Source organism: Plectropomus leopardus, chromosome 21 (assembly GCF_008729295.1).
Source record: "Plectropomus leopardus isolate mb chromosome 21, YSFRI_Pleo_2.0, whole genome shotgun sequence".
Classification (NCBI taxonomy): domain Eukaryota; kingdom Metazoa; phylum Chordata; class Actinopteri; order Perciformes; family Serranidae; genus Plectropomus; species Plectropomus leopardus.
Genome location: NC_056483.1, coordinates 17,471,763 through 17,497,138, shown reverse-complemented (window position 1 = coordinate 17,497,138; position 25,376 = coordinate 17,471,763). Strand labels below are relative to the sequence as shown.

Sequence of the window (25,376 nt, the reverse complement as noted above, 5' to 3'; positions counted from 1 at the left end):
CTCTACACAGAGAGGCTTCACTCTTCTTTTCCCCCCTCCCATGGTGAATCACTGCTCAGCCCCTTTCTCCATGCGTCGTATACGAGACATAAGCTCCTTAACCCCCGGAATACAGTTCTGTGAGACTCGGCGGGAGCGATTTTGCAGGGGCAGTGAGGTTGAATCTGGCATATTTCACTGTGCTGGACTCGGCTGCCATCCCCCTGGATCAGGAGCAGAGGGGGTGTGGAGGGAAATACAGTAGGAGAGCTTGCAGATTTTCTGCCCTTGCCACAACAGTGTGAGAAACAAAGAAAGGAACCTAAGCTCTTTGCCAAAGTAGGTCAACCTAGAAAAGAGAGAAAAGGAAGGGAAGAAACACAAGTTTGCAAAAGTAGACCTCTCTGCATCTGTAACATGCGGCTAAAGTTGTTCCAGGGAAGCTGGAGGTGTCATGCATGTCCATTCTATTATGGGTGATTACAAGGGGGGACCGCACCAAAGGCACAGGGGAGAAAAAATCGATGCAAAGAATTTCAAATCAAACCAAGCATGGAGCCGTGAGATGGATGTGAACAATGCATACTGCCCAGTGACTTAAATGAATTTGACACCCTCACTCTTTTATTGTATCAGTGGGGCTAAATGGGTGTGTGGAGAGACATTGTGTAGAGTTGCGAGGATTTTCTAATTATCTACTGTATGACTTTAGCATAATTGCTCTGCCTCTCTTTTCTACATGCTTTACAGTAACTGCAGCCTGCAATTTGGTCAACTGCTCCCCTCCCCTCACCCTTTAGCTCAATCTCCCCCTCCTCTCCCTCCCTCCTGTACTGTGATCAATACAGTGTAATTAAAGCTGGAGAAGAATCAGGCGACTAAAGGATCTCTTTCTGGCTCTCGGGTTCTCTCTTTCAGCCTCTGTCCCCCTGTCCCTGTCTCGCTCTATTTCTCCTGTGCGGAGTAGACTTGTCTCTGAAGGGGGCTCTAGGTCCCTGTCTTGAATTATATACGAAGACCCAGCCCATTCCATTCCTGTGCCCCCACTCGAGGGATAAACACCAACTACATTCCAGAGAAAAACACTACCCACCACAAACTGAAAAATACAGTTAACAGAAAGAACTGTAGGTGGCACAGCATTTATATCATGCCACCACCATGGTTTTTAATTGCCAAAATCAATTGTTTTATTGGCCCAAATTTTAAATAACCTCCCAGTCTGGCAACACACATGTCCTTTTAGTTCCAAACCTCTTGCTAACTGTCAGTGCATAAAAAATAATCAAAGTGCCACATCTTGTGCTAAATTTCCAGCTTGTTTATATGCCCTGTTTGCAAACAACAAAAAAGAGGATGGGAAAGAAAACTTTGCCAATTTATGCATGTGTGTGGGAGTTTTCAATTTCCAAAGTATATATGTACCGTGGGGCATTATCAGGGAAGGTCAGACACAAACTTAACAGTTCACAGTCACTTTGACTGCAGGGCAACTGGTTATAAGAACCTTTTTCTGGTCTTGATTCCCCATCAGCCTCATGGAAAGAGAGTCTTGTACAATGACTGCGAATCCCCACATTGACCATGTACCCCGATCACGATATTGGCGCGGACAGCTCCCAGTCTGGCTTTTATTCTCCCAAGTATAATGTTTGCAATTCAAAAATTCATTGAATGTTTAACAGAAGGAGAAGTGAGTTCAACTCATTTCCTTATTATTAAGTCTCTGACATTTTTCTCTTTATTAAAGCAACAATCCTAGATCGATCATTCGACAACACATCCCGGTGGCAGGAATTAGCCAGTTTGTATTCAGCTGATGTTGCTGAATATGAAGAGAGTGGTGTCACAGTTGTGGCCTCAGATTTTCTTTCAGAATCAAACATTGCACTCTGGCCGCACTTTGTCAAAACAATCCCATAATAAAGATCTGTTATATCTTTTCTACATGAAGCAGTTCCACAGCAATTGAGCTTGTTTTTTTTTTTTTAGATTGTCACCACTTGAACACATTCTTCTTATCCCAAGTCACTGGCTATATGGATGACTGCTTTTCTGAAATGCGATATAATAACTTCTATATTTCAAGAAAACTGATGTTTACCGCCGCTAATCTCTGCTTGAGGTTTGCGGCTCACACCCTAGTCTGCAGCTGAACTGTTAACAGTCAAATTGCATTGGGAGTAATGTAGGTACTAGGCTTGATTTTCATTTTTTTTTTTACACTTTGAAACTCAAATTTCTTTTTGATCAGCCTAATATGTGAAACCATTTGGATTTTACATCAAGGAAAATATTTGGATTTTCAAACACTATTTGGTTTGAGTGCCACCAATTATATTCCAAATTTCTTGAAATGTGCACTAAAAACAGTGTGAAATCCATCTAAAGCAACCGTTTTGCTATGCCTATTGCCACCGCCCACAAAATGTAAATATGTCATCATGCTGTCACGCTTTAGTCATCATTCCCACTCACTTAAAGGATTTTTGTTGGCACAATACAATAGCATGTTGTGCAATAAGAGTACTGCATATCTGCGATAGTGTGTCAAGTGTGAAGTATAATATAGCACACTCGATTGTTGGGAATCAGTTATCAATAATTAAATGAAGACTTTGAGAGAGCGTTTATTCGCTCACTCAGATGAAGATCAGTACCATACCACCACCAGTCGGTTAGCCTAGCTTAGCACAAGTGCTGGGACAGCTGGCTTTGTAAAAAAACAAAAAAAAAACATATTGTGGTTTTATCAGGGGTTATGGGATATTTTTTGACAGTCTTTATGCTAAGCTAAGACAAAAAGGACAAGTTATTATGTTAAGACGGATTATGTGTTGTACTTTTTCTTGGCTGGGAGTAATGACCTCCTTGAGTCTTTTCCTAACTAAGGTTACCCATAGATGTATGAAGACAACTGGACACAGTGTTGAAGGGCACCATTCATTCCAATGAGAGCAGCTAACCAGCTGCTAGCAATACCTTCATACTTAGCACAAAGACATAAGAGTGGTATTAATCTTCTCATGCAATCTTTAGCAGGAAGCATATAAGCAAGTTTCACAAAAATTCAACATATTTCTTTAGCAGTAGCTTTTCCTACCACTCTGTTATTTTAGCCTAGCGGGACTTGTTCCAGTGATATCCAAAAGTATGAAAAAGCAGAGCTTCCATCTGAGGTATATACAAATATAACAGATGTAAAAGATTAGACAGTTCATCTCTCCCACAATGCATGGGTCATACTATTCCTGCGTTCTAATTGGTGTTGAGTTCGGTGCATGCTTTGGATACAGCTGTTTCAACTACAGATCAGCAATTTGGTGAATGATGGCTCTATCGGATCTCCCCTAAGGGAGGAACAAACAAGAAGTCAATCTGCTTTTTTTTCCCTCTCCCTCTCCCTCCACAGTGCTTGGCTTGCTCCTAGGCCTGCCTGTAGTCGACAGATAATCTATTTGTGCTAATTTCATGTTTCTCGCTGCCCACTTCCCCCTTGAATAAGTCATCCCACTTGTCTACCCTCCTTAGTCTCTCTCTCTCTCTGTCTCTCTCTCTCTTTCTCTGTGCCACCATGAGCATCTATTTACCTTCCGCTATGCTCTGCATTTTAGCCTTGTTTTTTGAATCAGCAGTCTGCATTAGTCATTGTGTGGGAGAACACCATGTCGGTAGGACAGGCCGAGCTGAGAGGTCCAGATTACTTGGACCATCTGTTAACATCAACGCCACGTGTTAGTTTTGTGGCTGAAATCAAATGACCTGCAGTCTTTTGTTAGTCCAGCAAAAGTGACTGTGGCAGTTCAAACATCAATTAGAGTATGAGCGAATTGCCTAATGTATGTCATTTTTACTGAAGAATGATGGAAGTGAAGTGTCTGTGACTCACTGAAGAGGAAACAGGGCTGGTGTGGTTGCAGCTCAACAGCCAGAGCTGTAAAGTGGTAGTACCACACACCCAATTCATTCTGCCCCCATGTATCAACCTGTCACTTTACTGTCCACACTGCCACTTTTCACTCACTGCTTCAGCTCATGGAAAGATGACATTGCCATTATTGGGCAATTATGCCCAGACCACTGCGCCTACAGTCTTGTGCCATAACATTTTGTAGTAAAGCAATGCAGCCAATCCGAATGGGACAATTACCAATGCATAGATAGCATTTTACTATTGTATCTAATTAAGGTGAAGCTAGATTTAACTTCTTTATATTTTTATATTTAATTTTGCTTTAGTAAATGTAGTTTTTTACTCTCCACTGCTGCTATTTATCGAATATAGTCATGATACAATAGTTGCTTTTTTTATTATCTTTACTTTGATAAGTGTCCCATACTGTATTATAGGGGTACTTATTCATTTTGTTATTAGGGAAAAATGTAATTGTTCCATGGCCTTGACTCTGACCTTCGCCTGCCCTCTCCAAGCAGCAACCTCCGAGGCTGAAAAATGAATGAATGAAATGCCAAAAAACTACAGTTCCTCAAATAGACCCTTGAGGCTAGCTCCAAAAGTGGGTCAATCACTGTAGACCCCTCAATTAAAAATGCCCAACTTTACAGCCTGATACAAAAAATGGTTTTGATCTCGATGGCTAATTTTCCAGTTCATGACAACTATGGGAGTGCATTTTTATATAACTTAAATTGTTTAAATTTGATCAAGGTTTTAAGTTTTACATAATTAATTGTCCACATATGGTCATTTCTGACTTCAAAAATCCTAAATGGCCACGGCTTGAATGCCAAACTCAAAGCTACAAACCAGTGGTTGACATCACCTGTTATGTGCATTTTTGGCCCTCTCCCCTCCCTGCTCTTGTTTATCCACCACTGCACTTCAAAGCATGCAGGAAAATGTGTCTTTTATTTATTTCTGCAGCGTTTTGAGTTAGTTCAGTTTGAGGCTGTGAGCTGCCTTCCTACACTTGTAGGTCCACTGGGACAGGAAGCGTAGGATGGTTTATTAACTGGTGACCTCAAGTTGGCAACTGAAATATCATCACTCTGCTCGTCGAAGTCTCATGGTTACCCTTCAAGTTGTAATCTATGTTTAAAGATTTGATTCAATTTTGACAGTATTTAGGTAAAAACTGTCATCCTGAATCGATAGAGACCTTGTCATTTGGGGACTTGTTTTGCTTATGACCTGTATTAACCTTCCCAGTAGGAATCTTTACCTCACTTTATCTCTTTGTATTTGTTTTATTTGTTACTGACAGAGCTCAATCAGCCAGACTGTCGCTGCCTCAGACGCTACCAAACAGCCCCAGCTGCCTCTTTATTCCCTTTGTCTCTTTCTTCCTTCTCCCATCAACACCTACATCACCTGTCGCTCCTGACTTCCGTCCATTTCTCCACCTTTCTAGCTTTGATCCTCCTCCCTCAGTTCGTCTCTAGCTGGCGCCCTCCCTACTTGAATCTGCCAGGTTGAGGAGCTCAAAAGAAATTTTTGTCAGTCGAGGCAGAAACTTTTTACTCACCCCATTCCAATGCTCTAGAAGTGCCTGCTTGATAAGGCTTTGAAAAGTATGCATGGGTGTTTGGACAACAGAGCATCTTACAGTTTTTGGGACCAGCCTCCAGCTGCAGAGAAGCAGGGCCAAGCTGGCAAAGAGAAAAATCTCTGCATGAAATAAATCCTGATATGATGTATTAGTTCCAAATGTCCTTGCAGAGTTCTGACAGGTCTCAACACCTGCAGTCCCCTTAATGTCCTCATGCAGCTCCTGCTTTAATGCACCACTTTTTGAATTGCTTGTTAATGTAGGTAACGACAACAGTAATGCAGAATTAGTTTCCAGTTGTTTGCCTGCGTTGATCGTTTACCACTCACAGTCATTTACTCAAACGTGCCCCCATCTAGAGGCAGCTGTAGTGGGTGTGTCTCTGTGTGAGGCGGTATTAATATAGAAGCTGTTCCTCCTGTCCAATTAATTGGATATTCCCAGCTGCAAAAACCTCCCCAAGCAGTACACATGTGAACCGTGAAGGTAAAAAAGAACGGATATGAGGAGAGGGCGGATTTGAAAAATGCGATAGGCGGAGGCAGAATATGTGGTGCATCGCGTTGGCAGCAGTAGAGCGTAGTGCACCATATCTAGGGGCCACAGCTGCCTGTGCACAGTCATCTGCATACGGCTGCCGGCAACATCGGACCATCATCACTACGTCTGTGTCCTTTGTAGCAATGTATAAAAACGGGGCATATTCCTGGATGGTGGGACAAAAATAATTTGTGTGATGATGTTTTTTTCTGTCAGTCAGGCCTTGGTGCAGATGCTTCATTAGCGCTCATTAAGAAGAGTGGCCATAATTTTAGCCATGCCAGCAGCGTGCCGCTATGGCAATGTCGACCTGTTAGTTCATCACTTTGGTCACTATTGAATGGATTAGCATGAAATTTGGTACTGATACTCTTTGTGTCTTGAAGATAAACCCTAATGACTTTGGTGTTCCCCTGACTTTTAGTCTAGCGCCAGTTTGAGGTTGATATTTGTAGTTTTGAGTGAAATTTCTTAGCAGCAGTTGAATTGATTGCTATGGCAAAACACATCTATTGTGTTCCCTGCAGGGTGTATTGAAATCTCTTAACTATTTATAGTGCCATTGTCAAGCCAAAATTACCTGCAAAACTAACAACAATCCCTTCAGCTGCAACTTTTTTCTGTTTTGTTTTGTTTTTTTGCCAATAACCAAATATTAGTATGCCAACAGGCTTTATTAAAGTGGCTACAGTTAGCATTACATGAGCTAAACAATAGCATATTAGCATTGTTATTGTAAGCATGTTAACATGCTGACGTTAGGTGAGGCAGTGCTTTGAGCTGCTGAGTACAGCCTCATGAATTTGTAGACTGTAGATACTGCAGTGGCTGACACATTTTACTACCATCTTTAACCATCATATTAATAGTAAGGGGAAACATGACATAATTTCACAGCCATCTGTTAGCAGGATTGACTATGTAAGAAGACCAACATGCTGCAAAATGTACATCAAAGGGATAGTTTGGGATTTTTGATGTGGGGCTGTTTGAGATACTTATGTATAGTCAGTGTATTACATGCAGTAGCTTGTGGTAGGTGTGCTGCAGGTTTGCAGAAACAGACATGGCGCATCCCACAGCTCAGCATACAGTGCTGTATAGAGGGGTTGATATCAGAAAGTGTTTAGCCATTTTAAAAGAGGCCTACCTAAAAAAAATACAGTATCAGTCTAAGTAGATGCTGTACTGAAGGTGTTTTCGATGTGAAGTTTTGTTTCAGTTGGATCACGTAACAGCAGCTAACAGCACTTTCTGACCCAAACAGCTGACCGACAGAAGTACCAAGGAAAAAGCTGTGTGATGCGTGTGCAAAGCTGTAAAAATATAGCATCCACTTAGACTGATGCTGATTCTTTTTAGGTTGTGGCTAAAATATGTTTTGATATCAACCCCTGTGGGGCTGCGCCCTGTCTTTTTCTGCCAATCGGGAGGGTGCCCACCGCAAGCTACTGTATGTGATACACTGACTACATAAGTATCTCAAACATTCCCACTTCAAAAATCCTGAACTGTCCCTTTAACTTTATATGTGTAATATTATAATCTTTTTACAGGGCTTACAGAGACTTTTAGTTGATGTCAAGCTGTTCTCATTCACTGTTCATACTCATACTGATGAAAAGTAATGCACTATTATTCATATATTATGGTTAATCCATATAATCGTGAGCCAAGAGGCTTTGGTCATATACCCACTGACCTGCAGGCTGTCTTCTGATACACCCATAGTCCTATGACAGTCATATGACAGGAGCAAAGGAGGAAGTCAAGTGATGTAGTATAAAAGAGAGGTGGTCAGGTCAAACAGACAGCAGAAGCATGGGACCAGTGTTTGTGTCGTGTGTGAAACCAAAAGTCAACTTTTGCAGTAATGTATGCACTTAACATCATGTCTCCATGTTGACACGTGACATTAAGTACGTAGAGTGACAATGCCTACCCATGATTATTTCCTAAACCTAAATTAACCAGTGAGGGCACTAATGCATAAGACATCTTACATACCATGTGCAGAACTTTTCATGAAATATCATTTGAGCTGTTGTATGAGGACACATTGTAGCTGTTTGCCACAGTTAGAAGTGCACAAGATTGCTTGAATTGTATTACTTGTTTCACAAACTGCTGTTTCCTTCAAAACATGTTTTAATCAAACTCTTGTCGCTCTGCTTTTTAGCCACATACCAGGTTTGACCTTGGTGCTGTTGCTGTTAAGCTGTTAAACTCCCACAGGGTTACATCAAAGCCAAAGTTAAATTAGCAAGTCTTGTTGAATTGCAGAGATTTAATATCATATAAAGAGGAGCAAATGATTTCAGCAAAGATACTTAACATGTACCTCCTAATGCAGTTATAATATGCTTTAAACTTTAAGTAGACTACATATTAATATACCTTTTATATATACCAAAGTTTTTTTAAAGATGCACATTAGAAATTGAGCTTAAAAAGTCTATATTCTCTTCCAACTTAAGTGTAAACAGCACAGTCGATGAAACTAATCAGGCTAAAAAGGCGTTACATTTAGATACAACTGTGTTTCACAGGGGAGCAATAAAATCAGGTGCTGCTATCAAATTCTCTTAAAAAGCTATATGTTATTTCTCATTAAGTACTGCATTCCTATTTATTTGAAAAAAATATAGTAAGTCAAAAACTTACACAGGGTTCAGACTCATTAAAATATGCATGCATTAAAGAAATTAAAGCTCAATAAAGCCCTTTTTGTTATGCATTAACTGGGAGCAATGTCGATATTGCGTTTTGCAACTTCAAGTATGTTGAGGCTGAGATTCATTCATATCTCTAGTTTAAAAACGATCAGTAACACCCATCTCAGTGCAATGTGGATAGAAACATGAAACAAAGGTAAAAACATCCAAAGCTCTCTGTTCAGAAGAAGAGTTCTCTGTAAAGGAAAACAAGCTGTGCAATGTTCTGGGTGTTGCTGCAGTTATGAGGAAAAAAAGATACATTTTGTTTGAATTTTGAATGTTTTGTCACAACAAACAAAAACTTTTTTCTCATTGTTCAAGGGCATCAGTCTGAGTAGCACATTTTATTTATCCTGCGTGTCTTTAGAGGGTGAATATGAGTGCGACTGCTAAGGTGGACTTTTAACTCGCAGTCTATTTCCATGTATAAACTACCCTTTTCTGAGCACAGATTCTTCTCGCTGCCTTTTTAAAACCTCCTCTGTCTTTCCCCATGCTGACTATCACTCTCACATACAAATGGTGGGATGAAAGAAGGATGGATTTTGACTGCTTAGTCTCTGTTTGCTGAATTGCCCCTTTCCAAAGACAATCCAGCTTAAATCTATTGTACTGTACTTTCATAAGGCCAATGATATTTCATTTTTTTTTTATTATTATTCAAAACACAGACAGCAGAGTATTTGCTTTCAGCTGTTTCCTGTCTGAATGAAGTGGCTGCATGCATTGACAAAGGGGCCTGCCTATAGAAACCTCCGCAGGCATAGTTTGTGTGAGGGAAGGCATTCAGGTGAACGTGGCAATTTTTGCTTTTGAGACAGATTGTGCTGAAAAAACAACTTTTACTCCTGCAATAAAAAAGACAAGTAAAATATTTTTTAAACACAAAGGAATATTATATGTCTCTAATAATAGCAGTAGTAAGAAGAGCACAAAATTAACAGCTAATTACACCACTGCAAAATGATTTTTTGTTTTTTTACATACTGATACACTGATAGTGTTTGTAATGAATCGGTTTCATTCCCTTTTCATTTGTATGATATTTTCAGAAAAATCTGAAAATGTTTCATGTCATACCTGAAGCCCTACTCATTTGCCTTTTTTTTTGCAAGTGAGACCTAGCCAAGACACAGTCATATAGCAGCAAAAAAGCAAACAGAAACCTTAAATCACAACAGTGAGGATAGGTATGTTGGAATACATAATAGAGTTTATTAAAAAGCCAGCAAAAGTTAACTAGAATTTGTTTGATAAAAGCAGCTGCAGCTAGCCATGACCACTTCCTTTATTCTACATTTTAAATCATATATGTTAAGGATAAGCGTACGTTACTCAAATTTTACTGATATTATCAACTGGATATGATCTAAAATTCCCTTCCCTAGCAAAAATAACAATGACTGCTAAGAAAAACAGGCATTGGATGTGCTAAGAGACAGTCAGTGGAATTGTTGTGTGGGGTGAGTCCTCATTTTGTGTAGAGAGATAAGTGTATTTACTGCCCATGTAATGTAATGTAACGTCACATGACATACGTCACTAGCCTGATATGCTTCACATCCTAGCATACTGCGTTGTGATTAAAATAACTCGACTGAATTTTGGTTTCACACAGGACATAAACAGCGGCCTCTTGGGTGAAAGTCCAGAGTTTGTTTTGCTATTTATAAAGACAAACATGTAGGAAAATTGACATTTTTACACATAGAACACCATAATCTATGATGAAGCTTACAGAGACTTGTACTAGTTGTCCATTATTAGATGATTTTTCTCCTTAATTTGCATCCTAAATGCTTTAAAAAAATTAATTTCTAATTTCCAATAAAGCCTCTATGTTTCTCAACAGGAAAAGAGGCATGACAAAACAACAAACCTTGCAAAAAACAGAATATGACCCCAAATCACAGTGATGCTGATTCATACTGGACTAATAATATAACGTGACCTCTGTGTTTGGCAAAATACGGCAGATAAATTGCAGTGGAATTTCTACTTAAATTATGGATATGGCAGATTCACGCAGGATAAGATAACAGATGATCTCTGCATTTCTTTTACTAATTACCAGAGGCCCCCAGGTAATACAGGTCCCATGCAAATAATATGAATAGCACAATTATACAGTATTGTATTGTATTGTACAGTATACAAGTTATTATTAAGGATAAAATGAAAAAATAGCACTATGACATTATTCACCAGGACAAAGTTGCCCTTAATGATATGGAAATGTGCACTTCTGTTGTAAAAACAGTTTTAGTATAATTAAAAATAACCTGTAGCCTTTTCTTGCAAACAAACAAAAGTGATGTTTACATTCAGTGCTTCTCCCCCAAACACATTGTGTGTATTCTAGAGTTCTTACAAACATGGTTTCTCGGAAAAGATTTGCAAAAACAATTTTCTTTACTATTTCAAACGCTGCATTGTTTATGCCCCTGTCTCTGCTAGCTTGCAGTAACCCCGACTCTTCAGGGTCCACAGGGTTAGAAGAAGAAGGATGTGTCCAAATTCCAAAATTCTTTTATGTTCACCTATTGTGCCTTCTCTCATTAAAAACAACTGTTGGTATTTGCCAGTGGGAGCAAATATAAAAAACAAATCCTGGCTGTAGTGTAAATGGTAGAGAACTGCTCAGTCGTGAGATAAAATCAAATAAACAGAGAGCTTTATGTACAAATAAAATCCAGTCATGAGCTGCCATGTCACTGACATTGAACTCACTGAAGGCGTACAAGCCAATCCCTTACTATTTATCACAGGCCAGAGGAATCGACTGAGTCCAGAGATATGAGGAGCAAAGCTTCAAGTGACATGAAGATTTTATCAGAGGTGCACAGGACAGGAGGTGCGTCGCTTCAACAAATCCCTCTTCCTGTTCTCAGGGATGAAGCAACATTCATTTTTCACTTCAGAAGCAGAAGTCAACTCGATACACTTGTTTTCTTATGAAGTGCTGCATTTCTGATGATGCAGATCTTATATTTTGTGCATTGATTTCTCTCCCAATGGGTTCACTCATATTAGTAGCCAGGAATTATGTCATGAACTGGAACTCTGCACTGCTGATGTGCACCGCATGACGAGACAACTCACGCCTCAGTGGCATATATGGGATGTGGTGGCTTCATATACAGTATTTGCACTAAGGCTAGTGTGTGTGTGTGTGTGTGTGTGTGTGTGTGTGTGTAAATGGGCTCCCAGTGTGCATATCCTCCAGGCAATATCCATCCCATATTTGTTCCATAAATCCAAATCTAGTTCAGCAGGAATTCAATCTAAAATCCCCACATACACACACACACGTATGGAGATAACGCAGGCAGCGTCGTTGATTCCCGCCCTGATCGCACATTAATACCTCCATACAAACCAAATGATTAATTACTAACTGTTTACCATGGAGTTACATTAAAACCTTGACAATCTCAGTGGGTACAATGAACCATTTTCCGATCTGATTTCTCATAAAGCCTTTTTATCTCGAACTTAGGGTAGGCAATTTTACTCTATTGTGCCAGAAAGGGGTCTTTGGGCGCAGACACCAGCCATACCGGAGACATTTTCTCTTCCTCACTGTCGACAGAGCACATTCAACATTCATGTGGTGACCCATTTCATTAATGGAGAGGCCTTTTTCGACGTGCCCCCCCTCCCATCTTTGTCAGCTACAGCCGCCCTCATAATGGGCCCTCCTGTCAGGGTTTCATGACTAATCCCCTCATTGACCTCTCCTTCACTTGCAGCCCTCACCACCACACTCATGATTTGGTAACCGGTAGAGAGAGTGGGGACATGTTGGCAACACTTGCATTAAAATGCCATCTGGAAAAACATAAAACACTCCACTTAGAACAAGTTTCAACATGGTTCTTCACTTAACTTATTTATTGTAAGCTTGTGAATATGTTTTTATCAGCGGAATATTTTGATATGAAAAGGTACTTTGAGCATTGTTGTCATCGTACGCTTTTGCTTTAATTAAATCTAAAATAAGAACCGTAATGGCTAGTGCATTTGCAGTAGGAAGCTAAGACATCTGTCTTTTCCATCATCAGGTCATAACCTCACATTTCTTTACCTTACGTGCCGTGCAATTGTGGTATTTCGCCAGAATTTCCCCATAATGGCTACAGGACAATATACATTGTCTTTACAGCAGATAGCTAAGACTTCTATTTTCCCCATCATCACATCATTACCTTATCAGGATATCGTGTACCTTGTTTTACGTTACCTTACCTGTTTCTTACCTTATGGAAACAGAATATGTTGCTCTGACTATGCCATTATTTTCCAGTAATGGCCACAGGATATCATATCGATCTCAGATAAAAAGCAATAATCGCTTCAACGTTCGTTGTTTTTTTTTAGCAGAGGGCTAAGGCTTCAGTCTTTCATCATGCTGTATACTTGAAATGTCGTCTTTGCCTAACATTACCTGTTGTGGAACAACGGCACCAGAGGAATATGTTATGTATCCATCACGCCTTTGCACTCTGCTCATATAAATGAGCATGTCTCAGAAACATAACCATGTAAATAGTTAAAATATGAAAGATAGTATTATAGAATTAGGCTCACCTTGGCCAATGTTAAAGAAGGTCGTGCTGAGTTGTAAAGTAATACATAATCAAAAATACCCCAACAAAGTTGGCCACCTTCTGATCAGTCAGATGTCCCACTGAGCTTGCCATATCGGCATGGGTGACATTACAAGAGAGCCTCGTCAGTGAAGAAAACACCATATGGCAGTATTCCCCCCTCATAAGCAGAAGCAGATATTTCTAACAGAGGGAGAAGTGTTGACAGCGTCATCATACTGTTCCTGTTTGCCTAATTCACCTCATGTGCACACAAATACACACACGCAGTGACAGCGCTGATGTGGTAAGATCCCAAACCTCCCCAAGCGAGATATTTGATTCTGATCTGAAGACGACAGGGAGTGATGAATAAAAACTGCTCGATAATGGGATCATTGAGTCATGAAAAGCGATTCTGAGCGAGTTATCTTTTGCGGAGGCCAATGAATGCAGACGCTCATTATGTATGGCCATCCGACGGTGCTTTAGCCTTCAAGCATAACAGGAGCATACAATGGAGCTGCACCTGACAAAAGGGAGGAAGAATAACAATCAAACAAAAGAAAAAGTGCTGTACTGAATTTTCCAGACCTTTGCCCTGTTAGCAAGGTAATGTAACTTACTGGAGCACGACAGCTCAGCGGTGATGTTGTGTGATGACTGAAATGATGGTGATTATGACTCTAGATGATGGTGATTTGAGGTTCTGGGCAAAGTCCAATAGGTTTGGCTCACTAAGCTGTCTCAAGAGCTGCATATATTTATATTATATTATATGTATAGCTGCTGAGTTCATTTAAATGTACTGAGAATAAGAAATACCTTATAGGCTATTTAATGGCATAATCCTTGAGATTTCAGTTCTAGTTATTTGGCACTTGACCTTGGGTGTTACTGGTAGCAGTGCTACGTATTTCTCAATAATAGGACTCTTTCAAAGTGACACATTTATCAGTAACTGGAGTAAACTCCACCTTTCCAAACAATTCCATTATGTGACAAATGCAAATTTCCACGCAATGTTGCTGTTATCTAACAACTTTCTGAATCCACCATGGAAATTGGGGACTCCACCACTGAGCATGCAAAGTACTGTTAAATATTCTGTCATGTCCATGTTTCTCTCTCTCTCTCTGCCTAATAAGCTACATGCCTTAAAACTTTACACCTGCTTGTTCACATCCACAATGTTAAAACATAACTTCAACTGCAATGACAAATCTATTTCGATGACCCTTGTATTAAATTACAATCTCTCATATTCTACAGTCATACTTAAACACACTCAAATATCATATTACATTAATGCAGACATGCAACTCTCAGCAGTGCTGCTTTTTTGTTTTCTGGCCAGCTAAAGTTTGTTGTGTCCGCACACTGAATTTATTATACATACTCATTAGAGCCTTTTCTCAGGACCCCTTGAAAACCACATCTATAGAGGTTTATCCTCAAATAATTTAAAAATGCATTTTGTTATAAATGCAACATTGGCCTGTTGGTCTCTGTTGTGGTTTGTGGTGCTGAACGGACAGTTCCCGTAAAGTGCACTTGAAATGTGTCTTTTTCTTTGCTACAATATACCTTGTCTCTTCACCTCTATAGTTTGCATTGTGAAAGAACTGGTACAGAAATCGTTATCTTTATTTTCCTCTCTTTCTCTCTCTCTCTCTGTTATTCATCTTTCTTATTTTCTAGTTGTGTGATAAAATAACTACGCCCCTATTTTTGCACCTGCTTCTCCCAGATGTTAAATCATTTATACATTTCCCTCCTGCAGTGGTCAATCTGCAGCAATAAATCAGTTCAGTGACCATATGTATACTTTTTTTTCTGAACCAATATATTGCAGTCTGTATAAATACTCTAGTACATTCAAAGTATTTTCTATCTTTTTGCCTGCACTTAAGTTCAGGGTAGTCCCTTATTAGAAGTCGGAACTTTCTGAGTCATTAGAGTCTTAAAAACACTGCCACAAATCCTGATCTGAAATTTATTTAGGTACAAAACCCATGGCCCAGATGTGAACACACAAACCCAGTTTTTCCTCTGTAAATCTTCATTTCTCTTCTCTTCTTGCACAAACCCAAGTGCGCTCCTTCAAGCAATTCTTTACTCCTCATGTGGTTCTCATTAATCACTAGAGGCCATGCAGCTTCTAATTTAATTTAGTGGAAACGTTGCCCCCTCTGGTCTATCAGGTGCTCTTGTTTTCAACACAACAGTGAACTCTGTTAACTACCTGAGCTATTAATGACCCTCGCCTGGGTTTTAAGGGGGAAAAGAGATGCTAAGAGTAAGCCCCTCTGCTAGCTGGGAAACCGCCAACATTTTCTGTAATTTCACCTGCTCTTGGGGTCCTACCCTGGTTTCGGATTCTGGCCCCTGGAGGGCGTAGCCATGGGAAATGTCTGCTTCAGACATCAGGAATTGGTAACCAAGAAGAGAGTTGTCAAAGTTTAATGGCTGGTGACATTAGTAAGAAGCAACAAGATAATAGAAGGAAATTAAGAAGAAGTGACTTTTATTATTTCCCGATATTTCCCGCTGTTTGGTAAATGTTGTGTTGTTATTTCATTTCTCTTTTGTGCTTGTCAGTCAAATAGCAAAAGTGCTGCATCTTCTTTGATTACTTACAAATTTGAAACATAACGTGTTTAAAATAGTTAGACATAAACCAGGTGACACTGAGAACAAAACAGATGCTTGTACAAAAAATTATTCATGAGAGAATGTGTGACTGTGGATGAAGCAAACGTTTTATGCTGCAACACTACACATGCTCCCTCTTTCATTCTTTGTGCACACACTTACACACTCTCTCTCTTACACACACACACACACACACACACACACAGACACACACAGAGGTCAAATGCAGTCTAACCTCTGACAGTGTGCGGACTAGCTACCGACCAAAACGGATCAATGCTGCAGGATCTTCGGGGAGTTACTTCCTTTAAGAGCTCTAGTCAGCGTTGTCGTTTATGACATGACAAGATCGCTTAATATCTCCTCTCCACCTGGCCTCCCTTTAAAATCTGTTTGGCACCATCCTCCCACTGATGGAGCTCTCCCTCCTCCGCAGTGCATTTTCTGTCGCCGGCTCCACAGCCAATAGTCTTTAGCTGAGAGCAGTATCAGTGAGGCCCAGCATGTCGATTCTATTGAGCTGGCTTGGCATGTCACAGGCAATAAAGACCTCTTGATTGACTCCTGCTTGGATAGCATGTCCAACTGCATACATTAGTAATGCTGAGGATTCGATAGATGGATGGCCCAAACGGATTGATGCAGGCAGGCGGCATATTTACCACAATGCAGGGAACTGGAGAGGGACTGAACTTGCAGTACAAAAACAATTATAACAAAATTTATTCTACTATATCATCATCTATATCACTATGTCATTTTAGTTTTGCAATATCTTATTTTATTTTTTAGGTTTATAATGAAGTATTTAGGAAGATATACAACATTCATCAGCTCACTGAATCAATCATTAAAATAATTTAAAGTGCTGCAATTTTTAAGTTTGCTGCCATAGTTCAGCAGCTAGGTCATAATTCTGTGAGCAACGCTAAGGCTTAATTGGCTACTTAAGCATATCATTTTTCTAGTATGTTCTGTTGTAAATACGAGCACAGCCAGACAGTTCAACTAAGTACGTATGACTGTAGCTGCTGTATAGACTCAGTGATTAGTTCATGTATGTTGCATTTTTTTTCAAATTGTATTTAAAACTATGTACCCAACTAATATGTAACAACAAAAAACAGGTATAACGTACACATAGCCTTGGTGATCTCTGTTGTTTTTTTTATGACTTCAAGTATGTTTTCTGTTATTAGTTCCAGCTGTTGCAACCAAAATGTGAATCTCCTTTGATTGTTAAATACTGAAGATGGTCTGCTTGTCTGGCATTTTCACTCGTGTAAAAGTTGTTTATTTTGTACAAGCAGCAACTTCCAAGACTGAATAATGAAGCCAATGTATAAGTGCCAAAATCTGCGGGTCATCGAGCAGCCACTTGAGGTTATTTCCAAAATAGAGTAAATCCTCATAAACATCTTTACAGCCTGGCACAAAAATTGGTTTTGGTCTCTATAGCTTATGTCAACACGTGTGACAACTGTACAGTGAATTTTTATATAACTCAGCTGTTTACATTTTATTAAGTCCCAAATATACACACTTTTGAGGGCAGGGCCAGTTGAGTGACAGGCTGTCTGCGTGGCATCATAACAGTTTATGTCTCAGATCCACCCCCTTTTCCTCCACAGCACGTCTCTTGTTCAAATGTGGTCAGTTCAGGCTTAAAAAACCTAAGATGTTGATGGCCTGTGGGTCAATGGGTGACAACAGGTGAGCTACATCCATTATTTATACAGTCTATGGTTCAGACAGAATGCAAAGCAAATTTTATGTTTTGTGTCAGTCTCACAAATTTGACCATTTGTGTTAATTTACTTCAAAAAGTCAATGCATAGAACGTATCTGTATATGGGGGTTTCAATGTGCAGAGTCATGCACGCAGTGAAAGTGACTGACAGTTACCAATAGGGTTGGGTACTGACACTCAGTGCCAATACGGCACCAGTTCCTATACCAGGGGTAACTACTGGACCGTATCATGATGCAATTTTTGGTGCCTCATTTCGGCCCTAGATTGTGCACGCAAGCAAGTGTGCAGCTGAGAAAAAAGAGAGAGAGTGAGGCTGCACAGCAGAGAGTATGAAGTAAAAAACAGCAACGCAGTCTGTGAACAGTTCGGGCCATTACTTAGTGAATAAATGCAACAGCTTCTCAAGACCCAAGCAAAACTTCCTTGTCATTCTTGCCACCTGCTGATTATGGTGAAGGGGGTTATCCCCAAAGTTAGCAAACCCAGTTACCCTCACATAAGAAACTGACAAGGCTCCCTCAAGGTGGACTTTTATGTTAGACCAGCTTTTCTCACTCTGCAACAGAAAATGTGTGTCTGGCTGCTGAACCTCTTGTGATCCTTCTTCCGACTGTTATTATTACTGTAACTGTGTAATATATAGTTACTGATATAGGTTTAGATTGTATTCATAATGTCAGATTTTAAATAGTGTTTTGTATTAATTCCTATTCACAAATGTTAGTGTTCTGTTAAGAGCTAATATATTCAATATTCAAGTTTAAATTGGCCTTTGCAGTGAAATAAAAAAAAAACAGGTAGTTGGCTGCTTTATTTTGAAAAAAAAAAGTATTGGTTCATCATTTTGGCACCGGTATTGAAAAAAATTGAATTCTAAATCGGTGGTTTTGCTTTACCCACATGTTCACTGCCATGGGCCTTTTGGGATATTACTGCAGAAAATATGATGAGTTGAAGATTAATGATAGAATAATAACCAGAGAAGTGAGTCAGGTTTTTGTTTTCACTTTTCTGCTTATTTTTTGGTCCATGTGTTGCTAAGTTGCTCATTGCTTACTCCCCATATTTTTGAAAGATATCAAACCATTTGCTCAGGTTTTAAAGGGTTAAAATGTAAATATATCAGACTCTAAAAGTTGGAGTGGCCCCTTGTATCTATGTGTTTGCTGTTCAGCCCTGCCTCTTACTGAACTCTCCCAGATCCTCTCCTTTTCTCTGTAGATTTATAAAGCAGAATCAACCCCATGAAACCTCTGCAGCTACATCTGTAATCTTAGACAGTTAACGTTTTTTCTCATGCCAACAAATTGAACCAAAAATAGACATGGAAGAAATGAGTTATACTGAGAACTGTCGTGATTTCCCACAGCCTCCACTTTTTTCTAACTGCCCACTTTCTAGTGAAAGGAGAGGGAAGGATGGCGAAGAAGGATATAATTAGGGGTAGGTTGGGGGCTTAGGTCCATCCCAGGAGAGCTGGCGCTGATATCTTACTCCTTCCACTTCCCACAATGCACTGCAAGCCAGGGGAGAAAGAAGGCAGAGGAGGCAATTAGCAGGTAACATGTTAGCAGACAGGCTGATCTGTTTTAAGCCAATACAGACGTCAGCTGCAAGCTACTTGTCAATGGGTAAGACCGAGGAGTGTGTGTGTGTGTGTGTGTGTGTGTGTGTGTGTGTGTGTGTGTGTGTGTGTGTGTGTGTGTTTGGGGAGATCAGGTGGGGCAAATATATTGTATAGTAAATTTCATTCTCTGTGAGTTTGTGTTGTGCAATTATCCTATCCACGGACAACAGATCGCCTTCGCACATACACACACACACACACACACACACATACACACACACACACCTTAAGGCCTTTTTAACAGCCACTCCTGCTTTTCTATTTCATTTTCATCACACATAATTAAGCCGAAGTATTCTCTGAACCGCCTGTCCTCCTGACACCTCCCCCACCTGACTGCCCACCCCTTGCAATCCCCGGTGTGTTGCTCATTTACAGCGCACACCAAATGCAGACACAAGCTAAAGACGAAAAAAAGCGTTTATTAACAGAGTGTTTGACCCAATTGGCTTGCTTATGAAAACACCTGGGCGTTAGATTGAAATTTAATTGCTTCACTTAGTTAACCCACTTAAGGACCATGTTGAGTTTAGTCTGCTCAATTTGTTGGGATCAGCAGCTTTGTGCGTCGGGGATGTTGTAGGCTTGGATTATGGATAATTACTATCAATTAGTGGCTGATACTTTTGGCTTTGAAGCCGCAATGAGCAAATTGGAGCAATGTCGAGGAATGAACTCGGCTGAATGGAATTATGTAGATAATGGCTGTAGAGATGGAAAGGAAATGGCCTTTTTTTGGGGAGAGAAACGGGGCATTGTGTTGCTCTGTTTGTTGTTGCTGGCATCATCAGTGGGGAAGGCGCAATATGTCGTCTGCACCCATGGTGTCAATCAGAATCCCATTACTGCAGAGGTCATAGACACACCGCTCCAGGTAAGCTAAGTCTCACCGAGCTGCTCCGCTCGCATTTCCACCAGGATAAAGAAAAATAATAAATTTGCGCCCAAGAGTATCTTCTGTCTCCCACATTTCAAGGGGAACTTTAAACTATTGTCAGATATGAGAATATGTTTGCTGCTTTCTCTCAGACAAAATGGAATCAAAACTTCAGTCGAGGTGTCCCCCCCACCCCCCTTTTTTTTTTTGCCAGTCTAGCAAATTGAGCTCATAGCCTCATGGGTAATTTTATGAATACATATCGGGACCTTTAGCTCACAGGCGGTAGCTGGCACACTCAATAATGCCTCAAGCAATATCACTTTGAGAGCGCCACACAAAAACAAAGATGCCTTGGCTTCATGAATATTTATTAATAGGAGATACTGGAGTTAACAATGACAGGTGGATGGAGAAGAGAGATATGAAGAGAACAATACAAAGACTGATGGAAAGTCAGGAGGAGGCAACCCACTGAGCTTTTAAAGTAAGAAATGAAGACACAACACTGTGCACACGGGGAACCCTGGAGGATTTTTGCTATTAAAATGCTGTTAAATACACGTTTGCTTGGCTCCTTCTCTGAAGCTGTTGTTGCTGCTGCAGCAGTGAGGGAGCCTCCCCTGGCATCCACACATTCAGGAGCCACTGCTGATTGGCAGCGCAACAGCACTGGTGGGTACGAGACCCTAAGGGCCTCACTGGCGGTCTCCATCATTATGCCGACGGCACTATCATTTCTGGACGCTGATTAAAATGTTGGCGATGTTAAAGGAAGCTGAAGGTTAAACCACAAAGGGCTCCGTGTGAAGTCGTTTCACACCACATCCTCCCCACTACCCACTCCTCTCACACACACATATACACACTAACAAGGCCGACTTGTAACTTAGAAGGAAACAAAGAGCAGGCCTGTAACATCATTGTCAGTGCGACCAGATAAATGTGGACAATTGAAAATAATAGGGTGGCCTGGATTCCTTGAGAATCCCTTATCTGGTCCATTCAGGGTCATGCTTTAATTTGTAACCAAAAGTGAAAAGTAAAACTCAAAGATTATACTGCGGAGAGGTATATTATCACATTCTTTTGTCCCATAAGGCAGCAACACCACAGCCGTGAGTGTCTGCCTTGTTACTGTTCACTTTTGGTTGCTACAAGCTGAAAGGACATGAGCAGCATGAGGTATGAAATGCTGATAAAATATGTATCTGACATGATGAAATAACAGGTGTAGCCTACTTACTTTTGCTCACCTAATGTTTCATGAGCTCCCTACTCCAAATACTGCATGCCCCAAATCAGAACTACAGTAAAAAGTTGAAAGGTATGCTGTTATTTTCCTAAAAAAAAAAAACAATGTACCGGTGCATGCAGATGTAATCTCTCTCAGTCAGTACTTATGACCCGCAAGAAGTGTGTGGAGGTGTATTTTTTTGCAGCGACTCTGCCCGCTGCTTGTATTTTCTTATTTAATTTTATTTCCCATGTTTGAGATGTTTCTGGCTGTGTACACACAGGGGCGATGCACTCAAACGGCAGTTACCGCTGATATCAGGACAGCATCATTGTGAAAGTATAGCTCCCATCCTCTGGTTCCCCCTGTTCACTCTGTTAGCCCTGTTGCTGTTATTAGCACTATTTGCACCACGTAGATTACGAGGGGGTCACTGGTTCTTGAATGGGTTTTAAGTTAAAAGCCTTAAATAAGGCTTGTAGCTCACGCAAGCTTAAGAAACTTTCATGTTTTGTTCTTGGACATAAAATACATCACTAAATACCCCAATCATAAACTCTGAAGCTTCGATGTATCCTAAAAAAGATAATGTGAAGCGGCTAAATGAGACATCAGAATGTCAACACAGCTTAATAGTTTCGTAGTAGGGGCAACAAATAGTTTGTGTAGTTGTTTTAGCCTAGCATTAGCGTTTCACTTCTGGTAATAGCTTTCAGGCTTAAAAAATCCTGAAAGTGTCCTGCTGATCAAAACATGTAAGTGCCAAACATGTTTGTTTACCACAGAGCTTATTTTCTGCAATGATCCAAAATCCAATGGAAAAATCCCTTTTTGACAACGTTACCTAAAGGCCAGCATAGGTTCTTCCACACGCTTGAAAAGGGAGGGGTATTTAGTTTGTTGCAATCTGCAACCATTACCGAAATGCAAATAAACCCTACACCTACACTTCTTTCAACAAAGGATCTGAATGCTTTCTGCACTACTGCACACATAATGATAGAATGATATAAAAGATCGGTGTCACTCTTTTTATTTCTTTGGAACACAATCTAAAATGTAACCAGGTATCACAGCCCACCCCGAGTCAGCACACAGCCCTTGATTTTGGGGCGAACAGCCAATATATTCAGGGTATCAGGGTCAAGCAGCAATGAGTGGTTGAAGACTGAGCTTTTCCTCCAAATTATTATATCATAAGTTAAGCTTTGGTGAAGCAGAATGGGCAGGGTGACGGGGGCCACCTGTCACCTGAGTTTCTTACTGAGACTTTAGTGAACATAACTGTGAGGCTTTCTGTGTCATCTCCTCAACACCTTGCCCTCCATCTCTCTCTCTCTCTCTGCCTGAGGTACGAATGGAATGATGACTTTCACCTGGCTTCTACTTTGAAGAAAAAAAAAATTAAAATAGCTAAATAAAAGAGAACTTTCAAAAGAGGGAGACAGGCTTGAAAAGTGCCATTTTGTCTGCCTCTCAGCACTTTATCCTATAATAAACAAACACAGCTACAGTTCCATACTTTTAGAATGAGTCATGCGTGTTGGAAGTCAGATTTCCAGATTTTATTTAAAGTTGCAGCCAGTGTTGGCTGTTGGCAATGGATTATGACTCATAGTGTGCTTTTGAAACAATAATGCTATCTTAGAGTATCGAGCATTCTGGTGCCGATGTTTCGAGAGTGTGTCATATCAGATTGCAGCGTTACATGTCAAGCAGTGAGTGAGTCTACCTCGGTCTTATTCTCAGTCTAAACTAGTAGTAGGACACCACTACAACAGGGTGGACAAAAAATGAGAAACATTTTGTGTAGAAGTCTGTCCCTGCATGTGTCTGTACATACATACTAATGTCCCATTCTTGTGAGTGCAATATCTCAAGAACACCTTTGTATACCTTCAGATTTGGCTTAAACGTCCATTTGGATTCAGTGATGAGTGGATTAGATTTTGGTGGTAATAGGTTGAAAGTCAAGGTCCCTGTGATCTTGTCTTTCTCAGTCTTGTCATCGCAATATCTTAAGAAAACCATGAGGGATTGTTTTTTTCAAATTTGGCACAAATGTGAGTAGACTCAAGGATGAGCAAGTTCACTTTAACCTGGTTCGTTCCATTATCGTGAACCTTGCATTACTCTTATTCTCACCCACTTTGACTCATTGATCAACTTTTAGAATTTTTAGGTCAATGGTCAAGGTCACTGTGACGTTGCATTTGTCTCACTCTCTTGAACACAATATCTCAAGAAGCCCTTGAGGGAAATTTGGCACAAACATCCACTTAGACTCAACAATGAGCTGATTAGATTTTGATAGTCAAACATCAAGGTCACTATTGCCTCGTGTCGTTCTTGTCCACTTGAACACAAAGATGAACTGTTAAGAATTTGTTGGAAAAAAGTCTTCACTGACCATTATTCAATCCCATTTGGTTGGATACAGAATTGGTGACCCTAATCTGGGTTGTCCACCTCAAAACTGTGCTAGTTGTATAGATCTTTTCTGTTGCTGGGTTGAAGATGTACACATGAGGCATCCACATTTTAGTTTTTTCTTCTTCTTTTTTTAGATTCTTTGCAGCAACATCCATATTTGAAGCAGGGTCAACTTTCATAGCTACATATGAGTGTTGACAGACTTGGATGTAAACTGTAACTTCAGCTTAACTGGTTCATGACGGTATACAATTGTGAAGCAGTCATTTTAGATTTTTTTTCAGAAAAAGAAACATTCAGTCCTTTTGTTTGAGTGGAGAAGGTCCTCCAAATCACAGTTTTTAATAAACCATTCCAGAACCCACTGGACTTTGTTGAAATGCATTGTCGCAAAGCTCCATCATGACCTCCGTGAAGAACATTTTACAACACGGACTCATGTTGTTCTCTATTGCAAAGTTCTTCAAAAAGAGGTCTAGCAATACCCCATATTCCTCAGAGTACTCTATGCTGCATGAGGATCATAAATTAATTTAACAGATAGATATCCCCTCAATGCTCATCTAGCCCGAGCAGAAAATGAATTTGCTGAGTTTATTGTTAAATGAAGGTTCTGGTGAGCAGGATGTGAGTGAGGATTTAGTGCACCTTTAGGGAGTCCCTCTTTCCAAACTGGAAATATGCTTCTGAGATCTCATCTCATATTAATTTGTCATAGCGAACGTAGCCGTGCTGTTGCTCCATGCCGCCCTCTGGCTAACTCTGAGCTATTCATCGCCTCACAGAGCTGCAAGCTTCGATGCCTTCATTCTCCCAGTGCTTGTTCCACAATTTAACTTGGCTTGTTTTCCTCAGCTTCCCCTCGCACCTCTTTGTCCCCCTCTCCCTCCCGATCTTCCCTCGCCCATCGACTGTGACCTTACTACAATTATGCATCCTCCAGTGGGACAATTAAAACTGAGCTACCTTCCCGAGTGAAGGGAGGAGGGGGGAGGGAAAGAAAAGGAGGAAATAATGATGCCAGATTTGTTCGTGAAACTGCCTGCCTCCTTTGAACTAGCTCCTCTTGAAGTTGAAGAAGCAACTGTTTTAGCCGTTCTGACTGTGTTCCAATGCCACCACTAGTCAAGGACACGCTGCCCTTCAGCCACATTGTCCAAAAAATAAAAGCTGTCTGCTGTACATTTAGTGCCAGAAATTTCACTCATGTTGACGTGGTTGTCCTCTTTCAACTCCACCCCGCCACCCCTCCTTCCCTACCACCCTTCTACCCTCTTTGACAGGTGCAAGTGCAACCTTCACGCCAACAGCTGTGTATATGACAAAGAGAAGTTGAGCTGCGAGTGTGAACATAATACCACTGGGCCTGACTGTGGCCGCTGTAAGAAGAATTACCAGGGGCGAGCATGGAGTGCTGGCTCCTACCTGCCCATCCCCAAAGGCACGGCTAATATCTGTG

General features: G+C 40.5%; 1 protein-coding gene across 8 annotated transcripts in view; it reads left to right on the top strand.

Moving 5' to 3' along the window:
• Positions 1-25,376, top strand: part of ntng1a (netrin g1a) — a 172,311-nt gene that overhangs the window by 109,653 nt on the left and 37,282 nt on the right. For all 8 annotated transcript variants that reach the window (XM_042510273.1, XM_042510272.1, XM_042510271.1 and 5 more), the window contains exon 4: positions 25,201-25,373. In XM_042510273.1, coding sequence (XP_042366207.1) covers positions 25,201-25,373 — 173 coding nt within the window. The remainder of the gene's footprint in view (positions 1-25,200; positions 25,374-25,376) is intronic.